This window comes from Leptodactylus fuscus, chromosome 7, assembly GCF_031893055.1.
Source record: "Leptodactylus fuscus isolate aLepFus1 chromosome 7, aLepFus1.hap2, whole genome shotgun sequence".
Lineage (NCBI taxonomy): Eukaryota > Metazoa > Chordata > Amphibia > Anura > Leptodactylidae > Leptodactylus > Leptodactylus fuscus.
The window spans coordinates 45,230,692-45,252,131 of record NC_134271.1 but is presented as its reverse complement, the minus strand read 5'-3'; the positions used below and the strand labels follow the sequence as shown (position 1 = coordinate 45,252,131).

Genomic DNA, 21,440 nt, shown 5'->3' with positions numbered 1-21,440 from the left:
CAAAGTAATACTAAGACACGAAGACGTCTTTAAGGCTTAGCGCCTATATAAAAAAAATAGTGTTGAGGGATTGGATTTCACTTCAATAAGATGTTCATACACCTTTAATCAGCTGTCCTTCAATTATATACAGACACAGCAGCAATGGCATAGCTATACAGGTTGCACCCTGGAGGCTAAGGGGTTCCCAAAGGCCTCATGGAGCATAACAGGACCCCAAGTCTTAAACATAGCACAAGGTAAAGGAGGGTCCTGTACAGAGTGTGCATCGGGGCCCCAGGCCTCCTAGCTATGTCTCCGCAGTCATATTAATATATGATATGCCTGTCCGTGACAGTTTCCATTTTATATGGCATTAGATTAGTAATGATGTGAATTATGGCACATCTGTGTTATGTGTATCCTGTTATTAAAAGTGTCTGACACCATCCGATCCAAGTTAACTAGGACAAGCGTTACATCTGTTCCAGCAGATCAAGTGCACAATGAGCTTCCCCCTCCTAATGTATATTAAAATTGCACATTCCACAGTGGCCAAGGGACTGCACATGGCTACAAAACCAGAGATGTCATACAAACAGGAAACGTGCCTCTCTTTGAACTTCTCCTACTGAAGAGGCCTGGGGCAGTGAATTGAGAACAGCTGCTCTTTCAGCTCTGCTCAGTTCACCACACAAGTCATGCCCTCTTGAAATGTCCTTCCCCTCCCAATCCTCATCACCTCTGATGAAACACAATTCCGTGTGAAATCTGGCAGGTGAGGAAGTCCTGCAGAGCCGCTCAGTCTGTCTATATTAGGGAGGCTGGTCTGCAAAGCGGTGGGGTGATTTATGCCAATGTATAGTCATATTCTATGGAAATATACAGTAGGTTTCTTCAGATCGTGGGTATTTGTATCAGTGGCATAGACCACTAGCAGAAGTCTTAGCTGATGTTCCCCGGGTCCAATTCAAAATACTGTGAGAGTAGATTTACCAGAATTTTACACTACAAATCCATGGAGGAATCTATATGTCTTTCATGTGGATTTTCTGTGTATTCAATGCAGAATTGTGCATTTTACCTTTTGCATTGCAGTGCAATGTATTTCTTCTGGAAATTTGCATCTAAGGGTCCATTCACACGGAGGAAAATGGTGAGGAATTTGGTGTGGAATTTCAGCGCTGAAAAAAGCCTCCCATTGACTTCAATGGGTTCCTTTAAAAATTCCTCACCATTTTCCTCCGTGTGAATGCACCCTAAATCTGTGTCAACCTTCCCATGTTTAGATTTTGTAGTAGATTTGTCCGGAGCGTAAAATTCAGTGAAGCCACTCCAACAGTGCACACAATAATTCACTGGTCTCCTACTCTTTTTATATAGGGAAAAGAGACCTTCAGGCCCATCAGGTTTGAGGGCACACTCCATAGTTGTGCTCTAGCCATCAAATATATACACCAAAAGTAAAGACACTAAATATTCCTAAATAATGCTTCCATAAGGCTATGAAACAGGAAAGTAATACCACCATATCTGTTTGATAAAGTATACATTCTCTGGGGAAGGTTGTTAATATATCTGCATTCTGTGGGTTTTTGGTTAATATATAAGCTGATAGTAATGCATGTTCTGTTGATTGGTCGTGGCGCATAAACAGTTAATCAGATTTTTTTTCCTTCTTAAGAAAAATCTAATTAGTAGACATCAGTTAGAGCTGCGATAAAATAGCAGCATCTCCCCGTATTGTCAACTCTACGTCTGGGACTAAAGCCACAAACATGAAAAAAATGAAAGGCAAAAATCCTTCATAATTAAATTCTTTGTTCAACGGCCAATGGAAAATAAGACGATTTTAGCGTATTACAATAGCAGCATTCATTCAGTGAAAAAGTAGGTGTTCAAATAAAAAAAGCACCGTCTTGCAAGGTTAAAAGATACAGTGTGGGTGCTTTGGAGACGTCTTGGTGAGTGACAGATCTGACGTGCTGTCAGAAGAAAGGCTATGCTTTTTAAAGGAATGGGAAAACATATTTTTTAAACTATTTTCATATCTTTTATCATTTCATGTAAAATTAGGCACATGGGACAGTGGCAGCATCTTGTAAGCACCCGAGGGCACATGTAAACAGTATATCTACATACCGCCATGTCTATATCAGGTATAGTTGCTGCAATAGTAATGATCTGGTTGGTGGCTGTGTATGGGGTAATAGAACATGGGAAGAATATGCAAATCTGACTTCCATGATGTAATTAGGAAGCCATTGCCTCAAGAATGCACACCAATAGAGGGCGCTCACTGAGAATGTGCAAGTCTATCTTCCATGATGTAATTAAGAAGACAAAGTCTCAGTCAAGCAAACCAATACAGGGCGCTCCCTTTAACATCATGCCGACCTTCTCAGAGGCCTTTGTTTGCAATGATGTTGGGATTTTACCAGGTACAGTCTCTCAACCAAGGACAACTGTTTCGATGTTCTTGCATCTCATCAGCTTGGCGCAGAGAGGACTGACCTGGCAGAGGTGAGAGGCTTAGACAGGGTTGAGGGGAACCAAGCTTCTCCAGTCCACCAATGATCACATATTGATTATTTCTATACTACTGTGGGACCAGGAGTCATATATACTATATATAGCTACATCACAATTTCTCTGATGTCATACATGTAGTCATACATACAGTTTCTGTCTTAGTGTAGAACATTTGGGTGGTTGGCTTGGGCTAAGTACATCTTTTACGTTCGGACCCAAGCAACATTCTGAATCCCTTTTGTTATATCGGTTCTAGGTAAGGACTCTTATTCAGGTAGTAATTTCCTACACTATTTGGTATATGTCTTTCCCAGTCAATATAAAGAAATATCGACATCTCCAACACAGAGAATACTAATACAGTACATATTAGAGTCCACAGATGTTCACCATGACAAGAACACCATACAATGATGCAAAACCTTCTTGTGTTAACTTCTAAAGTCTTTCATACTTTTTGCTCACATCTCATACAGATAAAACTGTGTATTACGTATATATAGCATTAAAGCTAGACATCTAACTTGTGATGTCTGACTGTTCGTAGTGTTTGTAGAATGAATGCCTCTACAAAGGAGTCATTTCCAACATGCCAGTCTCATTTTGTGTGCATACGGCATGTTCACTTTGTGTGACAATTGTGTGACACACCCTGTCTGCCGTATAATGAGCCAAGATTTTCATAGTAACACCAGAATTTAAGGAAGGAAAGGATGGGAAAAGGAAAACGTAGGCAAGAAGAAATTATATTTTAAGGAAAATGAAAAAAAGTGCGTGAACTGGGGAGGAATATGAAATTCATGCAGCGCTCTCTTGTAGATCAGAGCATTTTGCTTGATTTTTCAGTCACTTTGATTTGCAAGGTACATATACTCACAGAAGCCATTTAATAAGCTATTACAATAAGTCTATTGATCTTTTCCATATATTCTGTCCAACTCAGGATAAAATATTAGTCTTTCCTATACCATGCACTAATAACTCTGGCTGGGGACCATATTTGCTTTTCAGATTTCAATCATATCACATATCTTCCATAGACATATTACTGTTAATATAAGCGTCTATGTTATATGTTATGGTGTTATTAGATACATATAATATTACTAGAAAAGCTAAGGTAGCAGATCTGTAGCTGGATCCCATTACTTTAATGAGCTGCAAACAGATGCTGAAGGCATCTGAAGGCATTTTGGCATCGGTTTCAGGCGGCTTGTTGGATTTCTTCAAGAAAATTAGTGCGAATGAGACTTTGGGCTACTATTTTGGATCTCTTTAATGGCCGCAACACCCAGACCCATGTGACAAGAATGTTTTCATCTAAGAAAGTGTGTACATGCTTGAAGTCACCACATTTTGCAATCATGATATCAGATGAATGGACATAAGGATCCTATATCATATATCAAAGCCACTATCTGCTTCCCTCATAACAGATTTATGGTGGGGGTCCCTTAGTTGAAAATGATCTATTTTCCTAGGCCGGTCTAGACAACAATGGTCATTTTACTAATGACTGTGAAACAGAAATAAACAGTAGACGTGCTATATGTAATGTTACCAAAACAGAAGCTGTCACCACTAACAAAACCAATTTTATAAGTCCCCCTATGTCCTCTGTATAACACAATGGTACATGTGGAAAGAGGTAATGGAATAATCAATATATAGTTGGACTATCTTTTATTACTGTTGCTAAATAAAGTAATATCAGTAAATACCAGACTGTTATAGTATATAGCATAGTCATAAGTGACTACAGTAATGCACTAGTGGCCCATCCGGATTACACGTATATAGTCTCAATAGCGAGCTTTTGGCCAACAATTACTCCTCCCGATTGCCTTTTTCCCATGCATGCTCGGCTGAGCGCGCATGTGTTCTCAGTAGTGCGAATGGAATAAGCTTGTGCCAAACATCTCTAGCGGAAGCTCATCTCCCAAGGGAACAAAAGGATCATACATGTTAAATGTCAAAATGTCCGACCTTTATTTACCCCAAAGTAGAGGGGTACAGGGTGGCACTCAACTCCTATAACTTAAAAATACAGGTGCACATTCACTAGGTAACTGACAAAACTCCCAAAATTAGAACTATCCAAACAACTACGAGGTTGTATCTGCATAAAGTATTTGATACCAATGCAATGTTTAAAGAACACGTCCCTTCATCAGGCATTTGTCCAAAGGAGGAAAATGTGGTACAATGTCATGCGTGTCGCTGGGGATGAACCATTGGTGGGTGGTGAGAAGTGAAGCTACTTCGCACCACCTACTGATGGTTCATCCCCAGATACTGCGTGACATCGGACTGCCACATTATCCTCCTTTATTTACCCCAACATCATTTGTTGGAAAAAAGGCATGACTCCCTCTCATCTTATACTAGTCCCAGCAGATTCAGTATGCTTGGCCAAATTTACTCTGTATATAGGCACCATAAGAGATCATCAATAAGACTGTGGCACATACTAGGGCAGTAAGGCCGCACACACATGGAGGTGCCCTATGACATCTACCGTACATAAAGCTTGGCGGATGAGTGGAGCCACAAGTCATCCTATGCTTAAGGTCAATGGCTCATACCAAGTCATATATTTATTTTTTTAAAAATGGATAAAACACAAAAAGAAGGCATTGGTGATCGACCGAAATACAAATTGCTTCTATTTTTTAGGGTAAGATATCAGTTACAATCAAGTCTAAATGATTGCAAAATAAGTTTGTCTTAACAATCTCTTTGCTCTCGTTTGCCAAAAACTTCTCAATCCCATCAAAATGAACTCTTAAAAGATATTTAACAGAGCAGCCTTTGTGAGTGGGGTTTGTCTATGTTAGAGTAGCCTGGATGTTTTTCCTAAAACACAATAGACGTCAAAGGGAGAACTGAAAAAAAAAGAAAAGATTAGCTTTCTCACATCCAAACAAGCAAAACAAAAAGGATCTCCATCCAGGGCTCTGCATTTTTTGCCGTCTGTGTAATGAAACGGGCTCAGAAAATAAGTATTTTATATGGCTAGGATTCACGACAGAGCTCAGAAGAATTTGGCAGAGTTTGATGCCAGGATTTCAAAAGTCTTTCCACATTTCTAGCAAAGATCTGAGGAACAAGAAGTTCAAATCCTTTTGGACCCTCCGTGACATTATAAAAAGATTGCAAAAATGTGCTTGTCCCCGGGACTCACATAGCTAAGCAAAAGTTTCTACAGAATCAATATTGTGAGGGTTTTTTTATTGAAAGCAAAGAGACTAACATTACGAAAGGACCAAACCAGATGTAAAAACAAATTGATCTGTTATAAAATAGTCATGAGGGAGAAATCCACACAACTCTCATACATAGCAGATGACCTTCACACATCTGCTTGCAGCACTAGGGCTATGTTCAAACTTAGTGGCAGAGGCCAGGCAGGAAGCCACACAAGTACCGCATCATGAAAACCAGGTTATATAGCTTTGAGTCTTAAAAAAGCTCCAATCACACAGATGAAAGAAATAATGCATGACTGTTTGAGTTCGGAAGCCTACAGATTGGTGGTGTGGATATTCAGATGTCTATAGGGGGAGTATTGCAGACCCATATACATGACTATGTGAAGTCATGTTCAACAATCACATGGTCTGTTTTCTGCTCTGACCATTTATTTAATGGTCTGACCTGCAATACCAAGCACAGCCATTTTAAAATGGATGGCATTGTGCTTAGTTTTGTCTGAGTGCCGTCTCTTCAGCAGGGCCCGAGGTGTCAGACCACTACCGGTCTTCAGTTGATCTATCCTATAAGTATACGTTTTCAGTTAATAAGCCTGGAAAGCCCCTTTAGGCTGAGGATCTACATTGCTGAAATGCAACTTTTTTTGTTGCACATTTTGTTAGGTTTTTTGAACCAAAGCCAAAAATGGTTACAAAAGGAATAGGAAATATATAGGAATCACTTATGCTTTTGCTCTATCTATTTGCTGAAAAGTACCAAATAATTGTTCTATTTCCACTCTGTTAACATGAATGGGTTTTACAGCTGACCCCCGGGGAAGCCGTCCCTTGTCCAATTTCGCCGGGGCTTAGGATGGAAACTAGGCCGTATGACACAGGGTGGACACCCGGGCGAATGTGTGAACGCCCACTCAAGGATTTATATACGAAACAGTCCATTATGTAATGTGGGCCATTGTATTAATGAGAAATAAAGAGATAAAAAGAAACAAAATTTACTTGTTTTTGAAGACCGTGTTCTAACACAGTGGTTCGCCACATGTGATACATATACCGCAGGTGTTACATCAAGCAGTCTCAGGCGGTATGTGCCATGGCTGAGAAACACTGCTTTGTATGTGACAGATTTAGTGCTCATCTTCCAAGGTGCTGGGGAACTAGTGATGCCCAAATCACCCACCATATTCAAATCCTGAGGCACAGTGGCTACCAAGTAGAGGCAGACATCGGGTCAGGTCTCCTCTACAGCAGCCAATGGTCTGTGCTGAATAGATAGACAGCTTCTGATCTGTCTCATCAGTGAAAAGCTGAAAGACTCCCAGAATTTTTAGTGTGTCCCTGCCATAGGTACCCCAACAAGTCAAACGTTTTGCTTGTCATGTTCTCCATGCCAGTTTTTCTGACTCACGACCATATGCATTGGGTACTTGGTTGGAATTTTCCTACACAAGGAGATTCTTGACTTGAAAAGGTTGAGAAACACTGTTGTAACGGATCTGGAAATATGGATGGGCAGATGTAATACATCCGTATTTACCACAGCACAAGCATAGACCCGTACATCCAGTCAGCTCTACAAAACCATTTCCAAGGAAATAGAGTATTGGGTTATATAGAAAAAAAACTCCCTTACATTAAAGTTATAGATTCCATATAGTGAGGCTGCCACAGTACACAAAAACCTGATCTCTGAGGCATCTGAGACATAGGGTTCATTTGTTGTAGAGTTCAGTGATCACAAATTCTTTCTACACAATACACTCACTGGCCACTTTATTAGGTACACCATGCTAGTAACGGGTTGGACCCCCTTTTGCCTTCAGAACTGCCTCAATTCTTCGTGGCATAGATTCAACAAGGTGCTGGAAGCATTCCTCAGAGATTTTGGTCCATATTGACATGATGGCATCACACAGTTGCCGCAGATTTGTCGGCTGCACATCCATGATGCGAATCTCCCGTTCCACTACATCCCAAAGATGCTCTATTGGATTGAGATCTGGTGACTGTGGAGGCCATTGGAGTACAGTGAACTCATTGTCATGTTAAAGAAACCAGTCTGAGATGATTCCAGCTTTATGACATGGCGCATTATCCTGCTGAAAGTAGCCATCAGATGTTGGGTACATTGTGGTCATAAAGGGATGGACATGGTCAGCAACAATACTCAGGTAGGCTTTGGCATTGCAACGATGCTCAATTGGTACCAAGGGGCCCAAAGAGTGCCAAGAAAATATTCCCCACACCATGACACCACCACCACCAGCCTGAACCGTTGATACAAGGCAGGATGGATCCATGCTTTCATGTTGTTGACGCCAAATTCTGACCCTACCATCCGAATGTCGCAGCAGAAATCCAGACTCATCAGACCAGGCAACGTTTTTCCAATCTTCAATTGTCCAATTTCGATGAGCTTGTACAAATTGTAGCCTCAGTTTCCTGTTCTTAGCTGAAAGGAGTGGCACCCGGTGTGGTCTTCTGCTGCTGTAGCCCATCTGCCTCAAAGTTCGACATACTGTGCGTTCAGAGATGCTCTTCTGGCTACCTTGGTTGTAACGGGTGGCTATTTGAGTCACTGTTGCCTTTCTATCAGCTCGAACCAGTCTGGCCATTCTCCTCTGACCTCTGGCATCAACAACGCATTTCCGCCCACAGAACTGCCGCTCACTGGATGTTTTTTCTTTTTCGGACCATTCTCTGTAAACCCTACAGATGGTTGTGCATGAAAATCCCAGTAGATCAGCAGTTTCTGAAATACTCAGACCAGCCCTTCTGGCACCAACAACCATGCCACGTTCAAAGGCACTCAAATCACCTTTCTTCCCCATACTGATGCTCGGTTTGAACTGCAGGAGATTGTCTTGACCATGTCTACATGCCTAAATGCACTGAGTTGCTGCCATGTGATTGGCTGATTAGAAATTAAGTGTTAACGAGCAGTTGGACAGGTGTACCTAATAAAGTGGCCAGTGAGTGTATATGTGAATAGGGTTGCTTCTCCAGCATGTGTATGGATTTTTACAAACCCTGTTCAGATCTATGGATCTGTCTGCATCAAATCTGCCACGTGAACATACCCCAAGTATCTAGTAAGCAGGTACACGAGTATCCACCAACTTCAGCAAAAACACTAATATTAAAGTGAACACCCCCTCTACCTTCTCCATAGACTGTAATGCTTTCTGCACAGTCTCCGCACGGAACATGTGGACAGAAAAGTAGTTCACAATCTACTTTCCTGTCTGCATGACTCGTGCAGAGACCATGCATAAAGCACACGGACCCCATTATAGTCTATGGGGTCCGTGTGCTTTCACTGCACATGACTTGCCAATGTGTTCGGTAGTCGGTTCAGGGGGGTCCCCATGCGGACTCCCCTGAATGGATTACCGACGCAGATGTGAACGAGGCCTTAGGCTGAATTCACACATGCTGATTTAGCAACATTTTAGAAGTGATTACAGTTTATGATGCAATTATGTAAAGCTGATTCTATGCCTATCCATGTTCACTTTCCATTTGCAAGCCTGTTAAGTCACTTGGGTTTCCAGAGAGTCACATGCTTTTTTTTGCCTCACCCAGGCACCTTCTTAGGTCAGCCAGTGATTGGCGACAGGTCTTAGTAGAGAAAATATCCAGATTCCTATTTTATTATTATTTTTTTAATATTCCTACATCAGCACTACTGCAGAAGCATGCACCGATGCAGCACAAGGACCACGTACAATATACAGTGGTGACCCTTCCTTTTCTTCACATTTCATGCCAGAAAGAGGAAGAAGTAACACAACAGTCCCCAATTCACTCCAATAACAGAACTGTAGCTGAAGGATTGGGGCCACTGCCTGAGTTGTATAAGATGTGTAGGGTACAAGAGGTGCAAATAATTGAAAAAAAAAGTAGGGTATTTTATTCATCCAAAGTCTATGCAACAATTCCTAATCTGGGGCCTTTCTCAAACAGCAATATTGTGCAGAAGTTGAGATAACTCACATATAGTGACATCTTTATATATATATATATATATATATATATATATATATATATATAGTAATATATTACAAATAAATGTACACAAATGCAATACAAATGTAAATACTGTACAATTCATCATCATGATATCATATCAAAGCCACAAAACATACAAGAATGAATATAAAGTCGCAATTCAATAGTAAAATTTAAAAAGTTGATGAATAAATCTTCCACATATAATAATACACAACTAAGTCTCAGTTCACATTTGCGCCTGGTCTCCGTATGGGCATTCCATTTGCTTCTCCGCATTTTTCACTGAACAGAAACTGCGCGGGCCCCATTATAGTCTATGGGATCCTCGGGTTTCCTAAGGTAACCACTTTTTCATGTGGATTAGGTTTCCGTTTTCAGGGGTCCCCAAGCAGACCGGAAACCCGTGCGCAAATGTGAACCAAGCCTAGGCGATAAGTAGGCCTGCCACACAAAAGTCACTTTCATAGTGGGCTGTTTCATCTTATTCTTACTTTTTTATGTCCATAATCTCACAGTATATTATCAATCTTGATTTATCCCAAAAAATGATCAATAGTCAAAAGTGGAATCTAAGAAGACCAAGTAAGACAGGCATGTCTTTACAAAAAAAAGCAAACAAAACGTTGCTCTTATTTATTTTTACAGTGCAAAGGCTTCACCAGGAGCTGCTGATGTTATTTTTTTAACATGAAGGAGACCACAGAGGTGAAGTCCCGACCCCTTCCAAAACTGCTAACAGCCTTACATGAAAGGCAGAGTCTAAAAGAGACGACTGATTGTCCTACACACTTTAGTCCTCCTCCAAGTCTTTATTGGCTACTACCTCAAAGCACCCTGGGAGTCTGTATTTATTCAGCTACTTCCTTCCCAGTCTGTTTATGTGTTTCAGCTGCAGCATTAACCCCTTTGCTGCCATGTACGAAACCTTAAAAGTAAATCTTCCTCTCATTTATCTTGTGGGAATACAGACATGAGTCTGAAAATAGGTGAAAGAGGAGGTTGCAGGAGAACTAAGAATACATGTCATAACTACAGTATGTCTGATGTATTCTAGTGTTTCAAAAGCATTTAGTTTGCTAATCTAATTTATTCATCTGAGATGTATCTTTTATTTTATAATGTCATATATTGGAATAATCTGGAGCAGAGTCCAACCTCTCAAACAATTTATCTGATGTGTGTGGACATAGCCTTAAAGGAACACTAAGGGTAAGTTCACACGGGGTTTTTTTGGTCAGGATTTTGAGGCCGTATCCGCCTCAAAATCCTGACCAAAAAGACAGCTCCATTTAAATCAATGGGACCCGGTCAGTACACAGCTTACAGTGTAAGCGGCCATTTTCTTGTGGCCCAGGCATGCGTAGTTGTCTCTGCCTGAGGCCTAGAAAATTGAAAATCCAGGATGGAAGAAGACGCTCAGAGAGGCGGGTTCCTGAAGAAGATGGAGCCATCGCTGGATAGTTCTCTCACAACATTGGGGACGCCTCCAGTGCTGTTTGAGCACTGGGGCCCGCCCCCACTGCTGTGAAAGAACTCATTTGCATACCGAAGAAAACCCGATTTTCTACCGAATGGCGGGGCAGAGAAGACATGTAAAGGTAGGAGACAAATAGCCTTGCTTAAGGCTATTCTGTCGTGTTATCGAGAAAATAAGGGTTTCCAATGATAGGATCCCTACCTAGCAGAAACCCGGCAGACCCCATTATAGTCTATGGAGTCTGCTGGCTTCATCCACTAATTGCTTTTTTAAGTGGATTAGGTTTTTGTTCGTGGGGTCTGCTTGGTGAAACCCGGATGCAGGTGTGAACCTAGTGTAAGGCAGAAGCCCCATGTTGCAGAAAAGCCACTTTTACTTTCGTTGCAGAGTTTTCTGCAGATTTTTTTTAGCCAAACCCAAGAGTGGCTACAGAAGTAATGGGAAATATAAAAGAAGCACTTAGCCTGGGCCCCACAGGTCAGAAACACCGCAATTTGCCTGCAGCGGAAAAGTTGTGGGAAAAATCGTGGCATTTTACGGTAATTGCAAAGTGGATGGGATTCTTGCAAATCTTATGCCCCCTTTGCGGGTAAAACAGCAGCACGGACATGCTGCAATTTCCAAAACCATTGCGGTTTTAGAAATCGCAGCATGTCAATTATATCTTTAGAAACGCCAGCAGCTTCCCTGTAGATATAATAGTAACAGAAAGCCCGCGGAGGAAAACTCTGAGAACTTTCTATTTTAAGCGCTGCGGGAAGAATCGTGATGCATTCCCGCTTTAGCGCTGAGGATCGTCCCATGGGAACTTAGCCTTATACTTCTTACGTCTGCGTAATACACTCTTGGATTTGATTGAAAAAAATTCAGCAAAATGTGCAACAAATAAAAGCAGCTTTTCCGGAATGTGGGTGGGGCCTTAGGCCTGTGCATGGGCGGCACATAGGGACGTCCCCATGTTCCCTGTGTGCAGCCCATGCTTTTAGTTCAGAGCAGGCTGGTTGCAGCACGATCGCCTTAGGCCCCATGTTGCAAAATGCAGCATCTTTGGCTTCTGTGGAAACACAGAAAAAAAATGCTGTGTTTTAAAGTACCAACAACAAAGTAAATACATTTTCATTAATCTTATCTACATATTGTGGGAATAAATTCCCCTATTGTTTTTTTTTTTTCTGCCGCAGGTATTTTTCTTCAACATATTGATGGGATTTGCTAAAATCTTTGCAGAAACTTTGCAGGGACTGTTTACATCATATGAGCTTCAGCCTAAATTTATAGGGAAAATATGAGCGTTTACGCAGGTAAAATTGACATGCTGTGTTTTTGGAAATGCAGCTTTTATGCAGCAATTTTTTTCCGTAGTGTGTGGATGGGATTATCTACTGTAGAATCTCATTCACTTTGATGCTATTGTAAAAAGTAGCACTTTTTTCTGCTGCTTTTCCTCAGCAGGAAAAACTTGGGGCCTTGGCTTTAGGCCGGTTGCAGCACAGTCGTCTACGGTGAATTAAAAGCACAGGTGGCACATGGAGAACGGAGAGCAGGGGCTTCCACGGCTCCTTCCATTAAAATAAATAGGAGCATGGGCCGCAAAATAGGACAGGAATAGGACCTGATCTATATCTTGTGGCCCGGACTGTCGACTCTCACACAGGACCGTGAAATTCACGGTTGCGTGTACGTGCCCATAGAATAGAATGGGTCAGTGTGCTATCACACACTGACCACGGACACGGTTGTCTGCAAGGGACACCACCACCAACTCTTCCTTTAATATATGAGACTTCACTGATTCCAATGCAGTTGGATTTTTTTTTGAGTCTCCACCATTCATGAGTCTGTCACAAAAATGGAGTAGGAGTAGGACCTGCTCCATATTTGGAGGATTATTTCCCTGGACACTGTGCTGTGAAAACTATGAATGTTTGTATGGGACCATAGAAAGGAATAGGTCCACATGCTATCTGTAAGTAATTCCCGAAGTGTGCGTAGGGCATTAGCGTTTTCTATCTTTCACAGTTTTACTTTGACATAGGAACTAGGCCTGCATCATGTTCTAGAATGTAGGCAGACTATTATAGATGGTACTATCCAGGTGAAAAGTATACGTAAAGCACACACTGAGGCAGCTGGACATCCGTTTTGTTTATAGCAGCTGGAAATCCAGATGGTTCACTAACAAATTGTCAGCCAATGCATCTGCTTTGTGTCAGATCCCAAAATAATGAATTAATGGGGAGGGGGCTTAGTGTCCCAAACTCTGTACATAGGGCTGAACCAAGCTTATGGAAGCAACTGGTATCGCTCAGAGATAATTCCTTGGAATCCGGCTTTGTTACATTGCTGGCAGCGCAGCTAATCCCTTCATTATGTCACAAGAGCATTTAGTCCCTTTAAAGGGGTATTCCCACCAAGAATTAGTAAGCAAACAACATTGACAAGTTTAACCACTTTGCTGCCAGCCGACCTACACAAAGCCTGACTATTGAAAAGTAATATAGGGACATCAGAGGAAAACATGGAAGTAGAAATTTAAATGAGGCTTTAACTTTATCTACTTTTCCATATTGTGCAATGCCCAGAAGGTATCTCGGCCTGTCATTTGGCTATTTTTGCATGGTGGCGCTTCTGATTTTGATACTTCAGTTCTATTTACAGTGCGCTAGATGTTCAGATTTAGGAGGTCAGTCTTAGTAACTGATCCTTTATAAGGGAATTCCACCATTCATTGATACCACATATAATATCAGATAACGTTAGCAGGATATCATTGAGATTTTGGTTATTGTTAGAGTATCTTGTGGAACGGTCTTGAACAGGGGTGGGGAAGCCCAAGTGACTTTAGTCATCATATCATCAGTGTTGAAGAGCAACGAAAAAAAACATAGGTTATAGAAAGTCTGTGCATGGAGAGTTAATTTACATGACAGTAACGGAATTTAATAAACGTTCAAGAAAGCCTACAATTGTCTATATAGAAAGCGAGCAGCTGGATACATTACTTGCACAAATTGTTGACACTTCTTTTAATACTTACCATGAATTCTAATTAAACTGCCTTTTAAATGGACATCCTGTTGGCTCCTGCCAACTCGCAAACACTTAGGGCTCATAATACTTAAAGTTAACTCTTATATACCAGTATTACTACTTTCTCCTATTATTAAAGCATTGCAAAGGCCCAGTTATATAGGATGTTCTGCTACTGTAATGACAAACTTTCTTGTGTTCTCTCCATTTCTATTATCATGTATGTATTGGTCATTTAACTCATTGTTAAGAGAGAAGAACAAGAAACTATTCTAGAATTGTCTAGAACCACTGTCCTTTGTCCTATAACGTCTAGAAATCCACTATAATTTCTAATCCAATTCTGTCAGCAGACCACTACTACTACTACAGTAAGAACTTGATCATCATGAATAAACACTAAACTACCAGACCCAGGGGCATTGCTATAGGGTGCAGTGATAGCAGTTTCTTCCAAACCCTGGACCCTCAGGGGGATCCAAAGGTCCCTCTACTCCATAATATATATTATAATGATACAAAATAAGTAGGGGCCCCATTATACATTTTGCATTAGGACCCAGGAACTTCAAGTTACACCTCTGACCAGACCCATAGGAAAATTTCTTCACTATAGAACCCTGCTTCAATGTGTCATCAAGAATGTTAGGCTAGTATATTTCTTCATTCTCTTCAGATTTTAGAAATAGCGAAGCATATAGTAGTAGTAGGAACTCACCAAAAAACATAAATGTAAAAAATGGACCCCATTATAGTTTACAGAATCTGTTGAGTTCCATTCATGTTCATTATTTGTCTTCTGCGCCTATTCTTTGTTCTGTTCCTATTACGGAACTAAAAAATGGAATTCATTCTGAAGATGTGAACCTAGTCTAAGAAGGAAGGTATGGCTCTGATGTCTCAAGAATAGGCTCTTATCACAAGACAAGTGAATGCTATAGCCAGCCAAACTGTAGTCATTCAACTGAACCTCTAGCCTGGTCTTTAGCGAGGGGCCCCAAACAGGATGACTTACATATTCTGTTTTAGGCCATATGGATAGGAGTTGACCCAAATTATAACAGAGGTTTTTAACTTATAATTTTCCATGTATTTTTCCTAAAAATGTCTAGCAAACTTATAGTAACAACTGGCAGTGCAAGAAAGCTGAATTTACATCCAACGTTGAACAATCCTATGAACTAAGCTTTTAGCAAAAGAGCATAAACCGTGTGCTGACATCACAATTTTTGTTCTTTGTTACATTTTAGCATATTCTTTCCTGCAATGATTAAAGAATATGGAAGAACAATTTCACCATTAATCATTTTCTTTGTTAAACAAAAAAGAAAAATAAATCCCTTTATTAGAAACTATAAACATTCTGTGAACAAGAACATCAAAGAAAGACGAATTGCTGCAGGAGTCGTCCACACGCTCCTTCTATTAAACAGAAAAAACAGTTGCAGCAAATATAATGTAAGCATTATAATCCCTCTGCAGTCAGAAATTCCACAGTCTAAGTGCTCTGCACTTTCTGAGACAAAAGTGTTACAAGAACAAAGGACTTGTTGAATAGATGATATACTGGTAGACGGTGATGAGATAATTGCCAGGAATTTGCCCGTTTACCGTTGGCCAAACCTTTCTATAGTGCGAGGAAGATGTAAAGGCTGCACCTTTAAAGGTGACGTCACATGACTAAAAGAACCACATAGGACTGGGGTCTAGAGATAAGGCCTCATTGGCTTATGGAGAGAAACGAAAAAGTGGGGGCATTTGCCATATATGTATTTTCGACAATTTCGAGGGCTTTTACACCATGCTCATCACTTAGATTTTTTTTGTTGGGGAACATAGATGTGGCATATTTGGGGTAACATTTTACAACGTATTTATGAAGTACCCCTTGGGTGCAAAAAGGGGGCAATTGTACTTCAGTACATGGTTAGTGTAAAATAAAAACAACATTTCTTAGGCTTGGTTCACATCTGCGTTGGTAGTCCGTTCAGGGGAGACCGCATAGGGACACCCCGGAATGGACTACCAAACGCATTGGCAAGCGGTGTGCTGTGAAAGCACACGGACCCCATAGACTATAATGGGGTCCGTGTGCTTTCCATACGTTCACCGCATGGAACATGCGGACAGAAAAGTAGTTCACGATCTACTTTCCTGTCCGCATGACTTGTGCGGAGACCGTCTGAAAAGCACATGGACCCCATTATTGTCTATGGGGTGCGTGTGCTTTCACTGCACACCGCTTGCCAATGCGTTCGGTAGTCCATTCAGGGGAGGGGGTCCCCATTCGGACTCCCCCAAACGGATTACCAATGCAGATGTGAACGAGGCCTTACAACCACTAGGTGAATTTTGTGCAAATTGTATCATGTAATTGTGTCTTTTTAGTAAACTAGGTGCATGAAATGGCATAGCATAAAAAAAAAAAGTGCATGCCAAAAAGGGGTAAAAAAATTGTGCACATCATAATTAACCCCCAGTAACTTCATTATGTGAAATCATGCAAGATTTAATAGAAATAGTCATATTATTAAGTATAAAATGGCACAGACATGGCGCATCATTGTATTTTTTGGAAAGGAATATAAGAAGTACCGTTTTGTACTATATGTGCATGGCAGACCTTACTTAAACTTGCAAATTTGCCATTTTAATGAATGCATAAGGTATTCCTTAGTCGAAAAACTAGGTTTTTGTAATACTGCACTACAACACTATAGGAGGTGTGGAAACCAATCTGCGACTTTATGAGTAGGCTCACTTTTTTAGTTGATCCGTTTGACCCTGGTGATATGTCCTGTACAAAGAATGATAGCATAGTTTATGATGCAATTTAAAGTGGAGACATACATGTTCTCTAGTGGAAGAAGGGGCACAAGGAATCATTTCTGGGGTGTCCAATGTGTCTTATTCCGATACTGTTTAACATGTACTAGCTTGTTCATTGGAAGGATCCCTCGCATCTCCGTAAGCTTATAATAGGGTTAAAGGCACTGACTAGCAAACTGTTATTTATCCCTTTTACAAAGACTCAGTTAAGTTATATGAAAACTTTAAAATCATTGCTAAGCCTTAAGACACATCAACAGTGAGGTTATACTTCAAGTCTGCAGTCATTGCTTAATTCTTTGGGTTTTGATCTAAGCAGCTGGCTCATTTCATAGGCACCTGGTAGTTATCTGGGAATAGTGTGTGGACTTCTTTGCCAGACACTCATAAGTAAAGAAAGAAAACATATGTGCCGATGGCTATGACCTTCCAAAATGGCTGCGTTCCGTGCTCATGTCAAGCCATGTGAAACTATCAGGCTCATCTCTGCATACAACAACTGACACCTTTTATTTCCTTAAGAAGATAAAGCAAACAAGTATTTCAAAAAGCACTCCACCTCTATGATCTTTCTGTGAAATCTTTTGTTGTTGGGTTGATCTATTTTCCAGCCCTCAGATAAACGTATTTGCTTTATCTAGGTTCTGAAGTGCTTAGAAAGCTGTCATTAATCAAACAGATGAATGGAGGGAGCTTATGTGCTGAAATGAAGGTTCCCGCAGAAGAGTGACACATAGTTGTGCTCAGAACAGATACAAAGTAGTAAAACAGGATTTCATCTTACTGGTACACATCTGTATCAGCCTTTCGCTTGCACACTCATGGGCCGCATTGCCTTCTATATTGCGCTAGTCTGAGAGCAAATGGGTTAATGCGAAATGGAACAATGCCAAAAATTGAGAACTAATGCCAAAACCCACATCTTGTGCGACCGGCAGTCTCCAAACACTACTAACACGTACGAGGAATATTATCACTTCCCAAGCAAATGAGCATCACTCAGAAGAGCTTAAGCACAGTCAGTCATATGATTGAAATGGGAAAGGTTATGTTCTGCTAACCAATAGGATTGAACTTTTTTAGTGGGGTCTCAATAAATTCCTACAGATCCAATTTATGTATAACTGTGTCTATCAAGTTTCCATCGGGGTCCCATTTTAACAGCAAGAAAAGCACTTCAAACAACTCTTTTCTTGCTGCCAAAGAAAACTTAAAGGAGAGAAAGTTCCAATGTGAACAGATTCTAAGCCATATGCACTATTTAAAAAACTTCTCATAGACAGAAAATGATCTGCTATGAATTATTGGCAACGTAAGCGTAATCCTGTTAACATTATACATTGTTACCGACATCATTGAACACAACTGTACTCACTTCTGTGAGCTGATAGTTCAGCCCAACCTACTGTATAATTTATAATACCAGATGTCAAATGTCAAAAAGTATATTACCGAAATTGAACCAAGTACTTTATACTGTATAAACACTATCCAAATCCACAGGTATCAGTCAACTTTTTGGAGCTATATCATACCTTATGCCAGGTTATGTTTGTGAAGAGATTATCTCTTACAAAGTCAAACACTTATCAAGCCAACATGGCCTCTTTCTAAATTTCTTGCAAATAGGATTGAAGGTCTGGTTACCTTCCATTTCAATAGAATTATTTATTTATGGAACTAAACCAATAACCATAGAGAAAGTTTTTCTTCAAATTCATATGATACGCATTTTACTCAATGACTTACCCGCTTAAACCCAGATTTGTGACTGGCAATATTTGAGGACTTCTGCTTGGCAATCCAGTCTTCTATACCTTTCCGGGCCAAGCAAGCATTTACTGCAAAGCTGTCACCTACAGAAAGAGGCGTAAAAACTGTGAGTTGTCATCAGAGGCGAAGACTCAGCTCACTGTTCCCTCTATCCCATCTCATTCTGTAACATTAAATTAAAATCTGCATACAATTATTGGTAAACTGCAATTACTGGCATCCATTTGATAAACCACGTAGAATAATAATAAAAAACAACCACAGACCCCAACACCATGACAGTACAGATGCATGGTTGTCACTGAAAATGACAAAGTATAGCTCTGGCATCGAGCATGACCTCAATCGAGATTCATAGCAAGCAAAGTTATTAAAAATGAAGTTAGAAACCATCTCGGAGTTGACAAAAACACTTTGACCATATCAGTGATCTAAGGCATTCCAGGGAATTAGACTAGATCACAGGAAGCTAGCATTTCAAAGATCGACTTTAAGTATTGGCAAAGCCTAGTTTATGGGGTCACTGACACATGAAGGGATTAGACAAGGACTGGTCACAGATCAAACACACTTAGGCAGACACAAGTCCATCACCAGAATCTTTAAACCCAAGATAACCAGTCCTAAAAGTTTGGCCATAAATCAAACCATCACCATTAATAAAAAATATATACTGAACCTTAGATTTAAGTGTAGAGTCCAATAAACACATAAGAATACCAATGACTTCTGCATACTCGAACTCAAGTACAACATCTTTAATACATGGTAACTTTGAGATCTTGACAAACGTAATGGATATTCTTGCAAATATATGATGGATACTTACTACCTACTAGATGCAGAATATATAACGGCTGACAGGACAGTGATACATAACTAATGGGATCTGAGTTTATTAGCCAGGATTTACTCTCAACAAAGAGCAACCACAAGTCATATGGAATTGGTAAAGCAAGACTTATGTCATTTGTGAAACCAAATATCACCAAAAACTGGCAACCCAAAAAATGTATTACCAAAGAAGAGTTTGATCAACATTTATAACATGATCATATTAGGAAAGGTTCATAAGAGCCCATCTACAAACTGGGACCAATAGGAGGATTGACGTTTTGGAGAGTCTTTTTAGTAAAAAACATCATATACTGGCCTATAAATAGTTAATGACTTTAATAAGATATGATGGATACCATGTTGAGGATTATGTGGCCAGATGGAAAGTCCATGTACATGACTATAGAAATCTAATGAAATGTAATAAAGTCTAAGAGCTAGTTAAGGGCAAAGGCACACTATAGAAACATTCAGGTCTATGTCGCAAACTACAAACAAACTTTTTCTTTGCTTCAAAAACTTCCTGAACAAGTTCATATTTCATGCTCAAGTCAAATTGCTGCCTACATACAGAACTTCTATCCCAGCCGCCACCTCGGATGAAGCACAGGAACTTCTAGGTTACATTTACACATTGGGCACATGACTGAATCTGGCACAAGTACACTTAAAAAGGACCATATTACCTAACTATTCTGAGACACGCACCAAAGGCTCTGATGTGTCCAGGATAGAAAGGGATGTGATTGATCAAACAGTCACCAGTAAAACAACACATATATTAAACCAATACATATCAGTATACAACAAAGTACTATCCTATATATCGCGTGATAACATCTGGAGGCTGAGTGTGACATTGGGTAAGAAATGTACAAACAGCCATCTAAAAAGGACACTTTTACACTACGATGGGATTCAGATGGCAATTGGATCCCACAATATGCATTGGATATGTTGGATCAATCACAAAATTTACTCCACAAAAGTGCAAATCTGTAAACATAAAGCAAATAAGACAGACCGGGATGAGCAAGCTGTAAAGCGAGTAAGTCTGTGGGGGGATTTAATTTCCTACCTTCAGGGCTCTCTCTGGGTTTGCAAACTGCAGCTGCCAGTCAGGAGAAACAGCATGAAGTGCAGAAAAGAAACAAAAAGAGATGATTAGATGACTGACTGCAAGAACAGAGCCTCTATATACTATGTATCAACACACAGGGCACATAAAGCCCATCACTCACCATGTTTGGAATAAAGTTTCCCCATCTCTCAGCAGGAGACCCCCAGATCCTGGACATCAGATGCACATTACAATCCAGTGCGGGTAAAATCCATGTGATCTCCGCAAGGAATAGGAATCCACAACAACAGATTATTATAGGGAGATGTACCCCCCAAAATCCAGAGACCAGAAACAGCAGAGACCCCTAGAAGCAGTGACACCTCATGCTATCCTGTTAGAAAAGCTGCAGCTCATTCTGCCAGGCACACACACAGTCTACACAGAGTAAGGAGGAGTTAGGGGCTGGATGTGGGGGATGAAAGGGGAGAGCAGAAGAGGAGGAGGAGGAGGTGGTGGGAGAGGGGAGGGGATAGGAGTAAGGGTCGAGGAAAACAAGTGAGAGGAAAGAGAGTGTCAGAACTGAGGGGAGAATTGGGGAGCGCAAAGTCATTAGTGAAGTGATGTTTAGTAAATAGAGCTTTAATGAACTGCCTTTAAGAAATACTTAGGAAATGTAGAATGTGAGAGACGTAAA

The 21,440-nt window shown here is 40.5% G+C and overlaps 1 protein-coding gene across 1 annotated transcript in view; it reads right to left on the bottom strand.

Annotated features, from left to right (window-relative positions):
* Positions 1-21,170, bottom strand: part of NKD1 (NKD inhibitor of Wnt signaling pathway 1) — a 60,320-nt gene extending 39,150 nt beyond the window's left edge. Inside the window, exons 1-3 of the mRNA XM_075281883.1 lie at positions 20,925-21,170; positions 20,762-20,794; positions 18,823-18,929 (exon numbers count right to left, since the gene is read on the bottom strand). Of these exons, the coding sequence (XP_075137984.1) occupies positions 18,823-18,929; positions 20,762-20,794; positions 20,925-20,949 (165 nt within the window). The 5' untranslated portion in view covers positions 20,950-21,170. The remainder of the gene's footprint in view (positions 1-18,822; positions 18,930-20,761; positions 20,795-20,924) is intronic.
* Between the last annotated feature and the right edge of the window lie 270 nt (positions 21,171-21,440).